The sequence below is a fragment of the Syngnathus floridae genome, chromosome 5 (genome assembly GCF_059516105.1).
Source record: "Syngnathus floridae isolate MCC-2025c chromosome 5, RoL_Sflo_1.0, whole genome shotgun sequence".
NCBI classification, from domain to species: domain Eukaryota; kingdom Metazoa; phylum Chordata; class Actinopteri; order Syngnathiformes; family Syngnathidae; genus Syngnathus; species Syngnathus floridae.
The window spans coordinates 1,008,615-1,021,266 of NC_142417.1; the positions used below are offsets into that span (position 1 = coordinate 1,008,615).

The 12,652-nt window shown below is 47.8% G+C and overlaps 1 protein-coding gene across 1 annotated transcript; it reads right to left on the reverse strand.

The window, feature by feature from the left end:
• Positions 1-3,051: 3,051 nt before the first annotated feature.
• disp3 (dispatched RND transporter family member 3) lies at positions 3,052-12,591 on the reverse strand. The gene is made up of 24 exons (XM_088375912.1): positions 12,337-12,591; positions 12,046-12,175; positions 11,622-11,934; positions 9,752-9,869; positions 8,849-9,647; positions 8,572-8,791; positions 8,367-8,503; positions 8,027-8,161; positions 7,748-7,908; positions 7,537-7,676; positions 7,124-7,215; positions 6,889-7,053; positions 6,525-6,686; positions 6,283-6,435; positions 6,068-6,204; positions 5,830-5,999; positions 5,630-5,760; positions 5,383-5,567; positions 5,169-5,295; positions 4,939-5,084; positions 4,709-4,868; positions 4,533-4,646; positions 4,287-4,459; positions 3,052-4,131 (listed from the first exon to the last, which is right to left on the reverse strand). The coding sequence occupies exons 5-24, from the start codon at positions 9,636-9,638 to the stop codon at positions 3,805-3,807; spliced, it is 3,825 nt and encodes a 1,274-aa protein (XP_088232038.1). The 5' UTR covers positions 9,639-9,647; positions 9,752-9,869; positions 11,622-11,934; positions 12,046-12,175; positions 12,337-12,591; the 3' UTR covers positions 3,052-3,804.
• Between the last annotated feature and the right edge of the window lie 61 nt (positions 12,592-12,652).

The window sequence follows — 12,652 nt, forward strand, 5'->3', positions numbered from 1 at the left end:
TTACACTTTTCCAGGTGGGAAAAAAAAAAGGAAATTGCTTTTTTTTTTTTTTTTTTTTTTTTTTTTTTTTTTTTTTCTCTTTTGCTCCAATGAAGTATTTCTCACGAACCAAATGAGCCTGCTTATTTATTGTAGTCGTTACAGAAATTCATGTAAACGGTGAACACATAACCCTTTAATTGCCTTCTTATGTATAGTCATTGGTCTATGTTGAATATACTGTTCAGCAAGAGTTTACTAGCAACAACAAAAAAATAATAAAACAAAATGCAAATTTGTTGGTTGTACATGCACTCAACTCAACATGCATTCAAATTTTAGCGGTAATTGCCACCTTTTAGGGTTCGGGCCACAAACTTGGATCAGGGTCCCAAAGAGTTTAGAAACGGGGTTAGAGTTTGAACATAGGATTTCAAAATAGGCTTTTTAAAATGGGGTTGGTGTTTTAAAAATAGGCGAACAATGTGGTTCAGGGTCTGAAAGTACAGTTTGAAATTAAGGCTAGGGTTAAATAAGGGTTATATCTTAGGGTTAGGGTTTTAAATTGCATAGGTATTAGCATAGGTCTCAAATAGGTGTTAGAAATGGGTAAAGGTGTCAAAGGCCAGGGCTCAAAGGTTAGTGGTCAAGGGTCAAATAGCAGGGATCAAAGGGGGTGTGGAACTCCAGTCCTTGGGGGCTGGCCGCGTTCCAATATGTTTTCCAAGTGATCCTCGTTAAGCGCACCTGCGTGAAAAGTTTTAGCCTCTTTCACGTTCAAAAGGAGCTAAAAGTTTTCACGCACCTGCACTTAACGAGGGAATCACACGGACACTCCATTAGGTACACCGCCATTTTCAAGTGTACCGAATAACAGGCCACTTTATTAGGGAATTAACATGGTCACAGGTCACAGGAGTCAAGCTCTAGTACTCTGGGCCGCGTTCCAACATGTTTTCCAAATGACCCTCGTTAAGCGCAGGTGCGTGAAAAGTTTTTGGTCACTTTCACGTTCAAAAGGAGCTAAAAGTTTTCACGCACCTGCACTTAACGAGGGAATCACACGGACACTCCATTAGGTACACCGCCATTTTCAAGTGTACCTCATAACAGGCCACTTTATTAGGGAATTATCATGATCACAGGTCACAGGAGTCAAGCTCTAGTCCTCTGGGCCGCGTTCCAACATGTTTTCCAAGTGACCCTCGTTAAGCGCAGGTGCGTGAAAACTTTTAGCCACTTTCACGTTCAAAAAGAGCTAAAAGTTTTCACGCACCTGCATTTAACGAGGGAATCACACGGACACTCCATTAGGTACACTGCCATTTTCAAGTGTACCTCATAACAGGCCACTTTATTAGGGAATTATCATGGTCACAGGTCACAGGAGTCAAGCTCTAGTACTCTGGGCCGCGTTCCAACATGTTTTCCAAGTGACCCTCGTTAAGCGCAGGTGCGTGAAAACTTTTAGCCACTTTCACGTTCAAAAAGAGCTAAAAGTTTTCACGCACCTGCACTTAACGAGGGAATCACACGGACACTCCATTAGGTACACCGCCATTTACAAGTGTACCTCATAACAGGCCACTTTATTAGGGAATTATCATGGTCACAGGTCACAGGAGTCAAGCTCTAGTCCTCTGGGCCGCGTTCCAACATGTTTTCCAAGTGACCCTCGTTAAGCGCAGGTGCGTGAAAACTTTTAGCCACTTTCACGTTCAAAAAGAGCTAAAAGTTTTCCCGCACCTGCACTTAACGAGGGAATCACACGGACACTCCATTAGGTACACTGCCATTTTCAAGTGTACCTCATAACAGGCCACTTTATTAGGGAATTATCATGGTCACAGGTCACAGGAGTCAAGCTCTAGTCCTCTGGGCCGCGTTCCAACATGTTTTCCAAGTGACCCTCGTTAAGCGCAGGTGCGTGAAAACTTTTAGCCACTTTCACGTTCAAAAAGAGCTAAAAGTTTTCCCGCACCTGCACTTAACGAGGGAATCACACGGACACTCCATTAGGTACACCGCCATTTACAAGTGTACCTCATAACAGGCCACTTTATTAGGGAATTATCATGGTCACAGGTCACAGGAGTCAAGCTCTAGTACTCTGGGCCGCGTTCCAACATGTTTTCCAAGTGACCCTCGTTAAGCGCAGGTGCGTGAAAACTTTTAGCCACTTTCACGTTCAAAAAGAGCTAAAAGTTTTCCCGCACCTGCACTTAACGAGGGAATCACACGGACACTCCATTAGGTACACCGCCATTTTCAAGTGTATCTCATAACAGGCCACTTTATTAGGGAATTATCATGGTCACAGGTCACAGGAGTCAAGCTCTAGTACTCTGGGCCGCGTTCCAACATGTTTTCCAAGTGACCCTCGTTAAGCGCAGGTGCGTGAAAACTTTTAGCCACTTTCACGTTCAAAAAGAGCTAAAAGTTTTCACGCACCTGCACTTAACGAGGGAATCACACGGACACTCCATTAGGTACACCGCCATTTACAAGTGTACCTCATAACAGGCCACTTTATTAGGGAATTATCATGGTCACAGGTCACAGGAGTCAAGCTCTAGTACTCTGGGCCGCGTTCCAACATGTTTTCCAAGTGACCCTCGTTAAGCGCAGGTGCGTGAAAACTTTTAGCCACTTTCACGTTCAAAAAGAGCTAAAAGTTTTCACGCACCTGCACTTAACGAGGGAATCACACGGACACTCCATTAGGTACACCGCCATTTTCAAGTGTACCTAATAACAGGCCACTTTATTAGGGAATTATCATGGTCACAGGTCACAGGAGTAAAGCTCTAGTCCTCTGGGCCGCGTTCCAACATGTTTTCCAAGTGACCCTCGTTAAGCACAGGTGCGTGAAAACTTTTAGCCACTTTTATGTTCAAAAAGAGCTAAAAGTTTTCACGCACCTGCACTTAACGAGGGACTCTTAGAAAACATGTTGGAATGCGGCCACCGAGGACTGAAGGTTTTAACCCTTAGATGCACAAGTGACTGGACTCTTGCACATTTTTAGAGTTAGTTATTTACTTCTATGATACTAGGCCCACACAACACTCATTTAATGTTTGAAATCTTTATTTTGAACGTTTTAGCTTCTTTGTAAAAGACAATTACATAGAACAGTCAGAAAATTGTGAACATTTTGAACATCCGTGTGTGTGTGTGTGTCTGTCTCTGGTCTTCTTATCATTAAAGTGTCTTGAAATGTTCCAAGGGAGGGATTACGTAGGGACTCACAAACAGCTCATGGAGAGATACATCTCATTTCTTCTCACTTCCGGTAAGCAGAGTCAATCCAAAGAAGGCAATCAATTATTTCTTCTTTTCCTCTATCTCTCTAGCTTTCCTCTCCATCCTTCCATGTTTGTGCACTTCACCTCTTGCATTATATTATCAGTGATCATCCATCCGTCCGTCCGTTCGTCATGTCAAAGATCAAAATTCAATGTCAATTTTTTTGTTTTTCATTTTTTTTCTTTCTTGTACTTCTTCTAGTAGAAAGTGGTTGGGAACAAAAACTGTGCTATCAAAAAATGATCCATATTGTTCTACAAATGACATGTTTGTACTTAAATATGACATCTTTAACATTCACTGTGAGTGCCTACTCGTATTTCTGTGAGGGGAAGTGGTTCTGTGCCAGCGGTTCTCAAACTTTTGACACAAAATATGACCTCAAACAAACAAAAAAAGAAACCTCCATGTATCACCATCACAGTAGGCATAAGTCCAAAATAAGGCAGAGACTTAACGTTATTAGAAGCCACTGTCGCATTGACTTTGAGAAGAAACACTGATCATCTGTTCTTCTCACCGTCGGCCCCCCGCCCACCACACGGCTCCCCCCGCGCTCACCAGCGCCAGCACGGCCACGGCGGCCTTCAGCACGCCGCCAGGCGTCCTGCTGAAGTGGACGGGCGCGGCGCTGGCCAGGGTGGCTACGGTCACCGTCAGCGTGAACAAAATGGACACGGTGGTGTTGATGGCCACGATCTGGCCGAACTTGGCGAAAGGCACGATGACACAGAAGAAGAGGGGGAGGGTGGAGATCACCGTGGTAACAGCGCTGGACACTATGGCAACGCCCACATGCTTGACTGCCTCCACGCAGCGTCTCTGCCTCCAAGCTGCAGTCTCCTGCCAGCAAAAGGCTACATGAATGCCACATGCTGATATGGGCCTCATTTGCAGCTCCCTTCAAAGACATCTCACAAACTTTTATGTGCCATGCCTAAGGAACGGTGATTTTTTTACGAGTTAGATGGATATGGAGGAACCATGGCGAAGCGTACGTTGCCGAGTCCTGCGGGAGAAGGGGCCGTCTCTCCTGCCAGCATGTATCCTTCCACCAGGTGCAGACAGTAATCCACAGAAGAACCTACCAGGATGGACAGCGAAATGGCCTCCACAGCTCCCAACTCCCAGCCCAACCAGTACATGATGGCGCCCACCACGCAGATCACTCCTGAAAGAAAAAACATAGTTCAGGCCTAAACAAGCCTGAGGAGCTTTCAATCTTGAAAGCTTAATATCTATACCCAAGATGGTGAGGAGGACTGGAAGCAGTAGAAGAAGATGAGCGGTAAAAACAGAGACGGCGGCCACGCAGATAACCAGGGACAGAAGCAGACTCCAGAGGGCGCTCTCAACACCTGCAACACACTGGGGTAAGTCCCTTATCGCGCACACACACAGGTCACGGGTGCGTCCGTACTTATGATCTCCATGAAGATCTGCTTCCAGTGCTCACAGGTCTGGAAGCCTCGCCTCAAGGCCGAAGACTGCGGCAGAGTAGAGAGTTGCTCCTGGATGAAGGTCTCCCACCGGAGGAAGTCGGAGTAGGTCTGGAAAGACGACTTGCCCTTGTAGGTGGTCTGGAAGGAAAAGATGCGGGAACGAGCGGCTCGATGGAAGGAACCCCAGGCGAGAAGGCGACTGACTCACGGACTCAAAGGCCATGGAGAGCCATCGGACCTTCCCGGCGTGCGTTCCCACCGCTCCGTGAGAGAGCTGACCCGGGAGCAGGTTGGGCTCCGGCAGAGCGTGACAGTCCGGATGCAGCAGAGGCAGAACGCTGGAAAGCTTATTACCTTATTACAAAAAAAATTTGGGGGCTTCAGTGTAACGACGCGTTTTTCTAATTGACTTGGTAAAAGAACCCGGCGGGCAATTACCTGAGGGCAGACATTGTGCTCCTCCGGGCTTTACGAGTTGTTTATTTGCACTAACAGCTTTACAAATCTTGCACAGGTATCCCATTTCTTGGAAAATATCAAAGTCCGGATCCAATATGACGTTGCCCTGTTGGATGAAAAACAAAGACAAATTGGACAGAATTCGTTTGATCGACATGCGGTTAGGACAGACGGACGGACGGGAGAGCCTCACAACGTCTCCGATAACGTGATTGCCCCCGCGCTGCGTTCGATTCACTCCCAAGATGCCGAAAACCACAAAGACCATGGCGCCCGTGTCGACCAGAGGACGCACGGCCGGTCGGCCGCAGGCGCCGCCTGTGCACGGGTTGAAGCCAAACATCTTGGATGTGTTCTCTGGCGCCGCAGTGGTGGAATCTTCCAAGAAAGAAATCATCACGTGAAGATCTCACAACACGTCAACGCTGCCACCTTCTCACCTTCGGGAAGCGGAGCGTAAAAGGTTCCCCGCGTGGGTCCATCGGGCGTGGCGCTGACGCCGCAGCCGGGTGGGCTCACACACACTCGAGTAGGATGAGGCCTCAGTTTGTGCTGAGCAAAATGCAGTTTCCTATCAATTCAAAAAATGTCATGTAAAAATGAAATAGAAGTGCAATTTTTATTGTGTTATTTTTGTGACCTGCTGTGCTGTTGCGCCGCCGCCGCCACGTAGAAAGAAAACTCGGGCATCCAGCTGTGGCGCCGGTCGCACGACCCAAACGTGATCATCCAGCTCGGGTAGGGGTAGTAGTCGTGGGATACGCACACCGTCATCCTTCGAGTGTAATTCCGCCACGGACGACTAAAGGCCTGCATACAAGACAACGACGCTGGAGAGGGCCGATGAGACGCCGAGCGTCCCCGCTGAGTGCGCCGACCTGAAACGAAGACACCTGCTCGCGCTCCGTGCCGCAAAGCGTCCACGGGGAAGGAGTCGTGGCGTTGAGGGAGAAGCGGTAAACTCTGGTTGAGCTTCTTAGCTCCAATTTGGATATAAACACTGTGAGTAGTAAGCCTAGAAAAATAAAAAGAGTGCTGTCATCATCGAAATGTATTCTTTTGCTCCTCACTCTAAATTTGAATTTCCCTTTACCGCTTTGGTCGACGCTTGCGTTTTGTTCGGCTGCGTCGAGAGGCGCCGTCGAGGTGCTCGCCGCTGCGCTGCGGGCCCGCTGATGCGTCGATGTTCTGAACGTTGACGAGGCGCTGCGATTGGACAAAAAGTGTGGCTTCTCCATGAACAAACCTAAAAAAAAAAAAAAAAAAAAAATTTTTATTATTATTATAATTTTTTTAGGGGTGTTTCTATGTAGCTATCAGCAGCTGCAGCCTCACCTGAGCACATGGGGCAAGAGATCCCTTGACTGCTGAGGTTGCTCCTGAGAGCCAGAAGAGTCTGAAGGTTGGTGTCCTGGCGGAAGAGCAAGGGGGCGTGGGAGGCTGGCTTCAGGAGGCAGCAACAGCACGCAGATGCAAGAAAAAGCACCAGAAAGATGCCTGAGGGAGAAAAACATTTGCTGTGAAGGGAAAGAGCACATTTGGACACACATAGATTTGGATTTATTTATCAGGATTTTCCCACTGAGATGAGCCATCACATTTTATAGGTGGTCCATTTCACCTTGATGAACTATTTGTAGCTTGGAAGCATAAATGTTTTTGGAAATTTCCAGCCCAATTCACTGTGTGATTTCCTTACCTAGAATGGTTTTCCTCCTGTCCACAGTTGGCTGGACCACCCAATGCGTGAGAGCCCACTGAAGTTTTGCGCTGACCACACCTTGGTGTTGCTGCCCCACAGGGTTCAGCGGCGTCTCCGGCGACAGGAAAAGAATGCCAGCGTCGCCATCAGCCTCGAGGGGATCTGGACCGAGACGTAGACCACAAGGGGAATTGCGGGACTTTTACGAGCCGGTTCCGGATGATATTCTCACCTGGCTCCATCTCCACCGACAGCAGGGCCACGTCGTCATCGTCGTCCGACAAAGGGCCGTGGATTGAAGACAGGCCCCCAAACCATTTGCAGCTTGTGAAAGCAGAGGCGATTTAGGGAGATACGCAGCTGACTTTTTTTTTTCCCGAATGCCAACACGCAATTAAGAACACCAAACTCTGTCAATGTAAATAGAAAGCTTGAAAAAAAACGTAATTTCAAAAATCTAGACAGCAATACTCGAAGGCATATATTCTTTATCCTCTTTGAAAAAATATTTTTGCAGCTTCATTGAGGTGGTCTTCTGTTTCCTGTGCAGTATGTCTCTATGTTCTGCGCTGCCTCCTGGTGGCCAAGGTGCACGCACGCCACACTACCCAAGCTTTTTAATGAATCAAAAGACAGTTCCCTCACCAGTGAAAGCCTTCGTGCTCGTGGGCTTCCACACGCCGCGACCAGATACACAAGGCGGCCGGCATCAGCACGCAAACCCAAAGCCAGCAGCAGCTGACGATGAGGGCCATGAACAGGCCAAAGTCGTGCACAGCTGGGATCTGCGGCGACAACCGGAAAATGACTCCCGAGCGAGGCGTGACGGAAAATTGGACGGCTGCGCTATGATTACCTTGGAGAAGGCGTTGGCAGCGTAGGCGGCCGCCGTGGTGAAGGAGGTGAGGAACGTAGCTCGCCCGGCTGTCTTGATGGTGTAGACCATCCGCTGCCGCGGATGACCCAGATGGGCCGCCTGTCGGAAGGTGTTGATGAACACAAATACGTCATCCACCCCTGAGCAAAAAAGCAAGCAAAGAAAATTAGATATGTCTAATTTAAATCCTATATATAAATAAATGTAGAATAGATAAAAAATGATATCATTTCCCCCAATTGTGTTTATTTCCCGTACCGATTCCGATAATGACAAAGGCGGCCACTCCGTTGAGAATGCCCAGGTACCTCACGCCGAACACCACGTGGTACAAGAAAAGAGCCATCAGGCAACTCAGACCGATGCTGGCCAGGCCGAAGAAGGTCAGAAAGCCTACGCGGGGGAGAGAACCACAACCGGTGTGAATTGAATTGAAAAAGGGCTTGGGAAAACTAGTTCAACATATCACACGAGTGGTCAAGTTAGACATTGTGCTTTTATGAATGAGCTCATCTGTGTTTGCAGCTCTGTTAGTGTACAGCTGGGACACACTGCTCGACAGAAAATCAATGAACGGCCCAGCCGGACCAAAAAGTACCTGAGAAAGAGGTCAGGATGTAGACCAGCACGGTTATGCAGGCTCCACTGATGAGGGCCAGCATCATATCATTCCTGAAGGTGTGCCTGACTTCATGGTCAAACAGCTCCGTCCCCCCGTAGAGAACCTTCACCTGGCTGAAGACAGCGTGAGAGGAACGAGGGCCCAGCGTGAGCACCACCCCGACGACCGCACCGCTTCTGACCTGGTGGACTGCTTGGCCAGGATTTCCGCGTACTGCACCGCAAAGTTTTTGAAGTGACTCCTCTGCTCGTCGGCTCGGTCCTGCACGGAGTAGTAAGACGGGAGAGGGGCGCCGAAGTGGATTTCGCTTCGCAGGAGGGAGGAGGAGAGATTCTCGGGGGAGAGGCTCTCATCCACGTACCAGTAGAACTGAGGGTGAGTGATGGCCAGACTCAACGAACCTGCAGGGAAAAATCAGGTGGACTCGGCGCTCCCGCTCAATCTCGCAGTGCGCTCACCTTGAATGTCAGCCAGATCCGGACCCATTCCGTCGTAGTAGATCTTTCCGCCTCGCTCGCTGGGGTAGAGGTAAGACAGGAGCGAGCTGGGCGGAGAGCAGTACGACGGCCCCAGCGGGAGGTCCCTCAAGGCCTCCATGGGCTTCCAGCAGAACTGAGGGAAGCGCGGGTGCTGCATGAGGAGGCGCTCCACCTCGTGGATGGTGCGCAGGCGCTCGGGGGTGAAGATGTTGCGCTCGCCGTCGCCCTGAGCCACAAACACCAACTCGATTCTCCACAGCGCCTGACTCTGGAGGTAGTAGTCGGGAGCCAAGCGTGGTCTCCGACGAGACGACCCTCGAACTCCTTTCGCGGTCTCGGAAGCTTTGCGGAGCGTCCCGTTGTTGCCCAGCTTCTCCATCAGCAGCTCCCGCAGGGCCTCGGCCTCGCCGCCATCCGAGTCCCTCCTCCGTCTGTTCCAGGAGCCGAGCTGGGTCTTCACCGCCATGGCGAGGGCGTCGAACCGCTCGGCGGAGAAGTGACTGTGAACTTCGAAGGCACTGTAGGAGAGGTCGATGTCCAGAGGCGGGCAGTAGAGGAGCATGAAGGCAAACAAGGTGCAAGGAAGGAGGGCAAAGCCCCCGAGGACCACCCCGCTGGCCCAGGGCCGCGTGTAGATCCAGGCCACGGCCCTCCAGGGCCCCCGTACCACCCCATGCCTCAAATCTCCACCTGCCGCCACTTCCACCTGCTCTTCCTCCTCTCCTCCCCGGCTTGCGTGAAACAACAGCTCCTCATCATCCTCGTCCATTCTTGATATCTGGCAGGGACAAATGAACTCAAGTCAGGAGATGGAATACAAAAAGTCAAGGATATTGTAAAATGTAAAAAAAAAAAAAACAGAGATGAGTGTTGTTGACAAACCTGGCAAATTTGAATAAAAAGTCAGTCTTTCATTCTAAATGAGGCTTCAAAGATGAAGAATCAAGTCGTTGTCTCTGCTCTCAAATGCTGTGTATTGGCCCATTCATGGCTGAAAAACCTGTGGAAAATATTGCTGTTCAGTTCCTTGCTTAGACGACAGCAAATTTGTGCAAGCTCAAAATCCGCATCTTTTTGTGAGTCGTGTCTCGCTTCGTATTGTCCCGAGTCCTGCTTTAGCATGCTAATCACATGGCGTGATTGAATTCTTGCCCTCAATGATGGCTCGTCCAAAACATTATCACCTGCAGGGAGAGTCTGAGCATCGCGCTGGCAAATTCAATCATCTCACTTGTCTCGTTATTGACAAAATTGAGCGGATTGATGGCTGCCATTTTTGTGTTGCCCCATTTGAACATGAGCCAGTTTTGCATTCTTAGTGGCAACAAGACCACTGAGCACTTATTGATCTGCTTCTCTGCTCATGCGAAAGAAGTATTTAAAATGAGATGAGGAGTCTTAATTGGATGCTGGAATCGTTAAGGGCCAATACCTTTGCTTTTTGTGCCCAATTCTAAAACTTTAAAAATGAACACTTAGATCTACTACCCTACTGTCCGAAGTTAAAAATAACATGCCTCAAAGAAATATACCAATGTGCTTGCTATTTTTTTTATCTCATTTCCCCAAATGTCCCATTTATGCAACGACGCTATTAGGCAGATGATATCTGTGTGCATTTGGGATTAGCCTAAGTGTGATTTAATGGCACTTAATGATGGGCCAAGATTTGGAAGATAAAAATAAAGACAGCATCACTGCGCCATCTGCACAAAGAAATCATGTGGTCTGTTGTTCTTCTCCTCACATCGCAACATCCAGCAGCCTCTAAAGTGATAAGAAATTAGAAAGCGAGACAGTTTGATGTGACCGAGAGGCAAAGCAATATGGCCGCTTGCCTTGGGTTTAGCGTCTGCCACTGCTGTTCAACACAACAAAGTCCATTTACAAGCTGTGCAGGTGTGGCGGGCTGGAAAAAAATCTTTGTGGCTCTGATGTTTATTTAAATAATCATCATGCCTCTCATTCATAGTAGATGAGGTCTTCATCCATTTTCTACACCGCCTCTTCTCATGTGCTGGAGGCTTGTCCAGCAGCGAGCAGTACAACCTGGACTGTGGACTGGACTTAAATCAGAGTACAGCGGACAAATACATGAAAAAAGAACATTTCAATGCCTCGTATGTCTCAATTTGGTCAATTTTATATTATTGCCGTAACGATTGCTACTGCTTTTCGGAGAACCGAAGAAAAATATTAATTTAATCAAACCACAAATATGCAGATGTCTGCTATCTTAAAGCTAACGCAAAGCTAAACATTGTAGACAGGTTGGTTTTCAATTAGTTTGCCAGACCATATTTCTCGATATGACATCGGCAATCCAAAGGTTGAGCTGCACTGTATTTGTTTACAAAATAGCGAGCAAGTGAGTAGCATTTCCCGTTGGTACGGTACTTGTATTTATTTAAAAAAAAAATAAAAATCTTGGCTGGGACGTCTTTATAACATTTCCATTTCCTCCAATGGGGAATGATGCTCCACTGTACGTAAAAATGACTAAATATATTTTAACAAACCAATTAGAGAAAAAAAATGGTTTGGCCAGCCCTGCCCTGCAACAAATAAACGCTGAGAGCCTTTGACAAGGTTCGTGACCTTTACCTGCCTTCACTCGCGCCCGTTTGTACTCTTTTACACATCAATTTTACGCCCACTCTGGACAAGTCATTGTCATCGAACAAGCTTTGTGTTAGGTGATCTAGAAATCTCTTTAAGATGTCACAAAAAGCTTCACTCAAGCAGGACTTACATGAGGTTGATGTCTCTGAGGGTCTCTGGGTCTCATGGGGGTTCATTCAGGCCTTCTGGGTCCACATGCAATGTGCGCTTTGCGGTATCATCATCATCATCCTGCTGCTCCTGAAAGGTGCCGCTTATTGTCATAAATCATCAAGCATACACACCAAAACTCCTCCAATGCAAATATTTGCCTTCCCTTTTGTTTTGCTTTTTGCACTGGCGTCTCTCACTGCTCTCTTCTGCTCGCCGCTGGTCGTCCAGGCGACAGAGTCAGTGAGACATTTCTTCTCTCTCCTCTCTCGCTCTCTCTCTCGTGCTTTGTTCTGAGTGGAAGGCAGGCAAGGAACATACCAACGCAGTTATTTGTGCTTACATTGCCAAGTGCACACAAGAGGATGATGGCCAAAAAAAAAAGATTTCACATGGTTTCACACCCAGATTCAGCTGATTACACGGTGTGAGGATGAGTTGTTTTACGGAGATGCTAAAGGGGAGCACCCCCGCCCCCCTGGTATCTTGGCTGAGATGGTATCATCCGGTCCGGTCACGGTTGATGGGAGCGTACTATAAAAACAAGGGTGATCAGAATGATTGGCTACAGTGGGATACAAAGTGCAAGCAATTTGGCATAATCATGTGGAATAAGAGTTTATTAGGGAGAGCTTCATTTCACGGTGGGTGCTTTGTGTGTGCGCGTGTGTGTGTGTGTGTGTGTGTGTGTATACCTCATAGTGGGCCCGCTTTTCCCCGCAGCGCCTCTCATCTAACATTAATGACTCCGCACCAAGCAAAGTATCCATCAGCTCACTTCTCAGCCTTTACTCCTGCGGATCACTTTGACATCAAGTAGTGTTATTTATCATCTAAATCGGCGCTTCTCAAACATTTAATACCAAGCACCATGTGATAATAATAAAAAAAAAAACGACAAATACAGTAGCGTAGTAGGCCAAAGTGTTCCAGATATAATAGTTGAAGAAAGTAGTTGAGCTAAAATGGATTATGTGGAATTTTGGAATTTAAATTGGAGATACCAAGAAA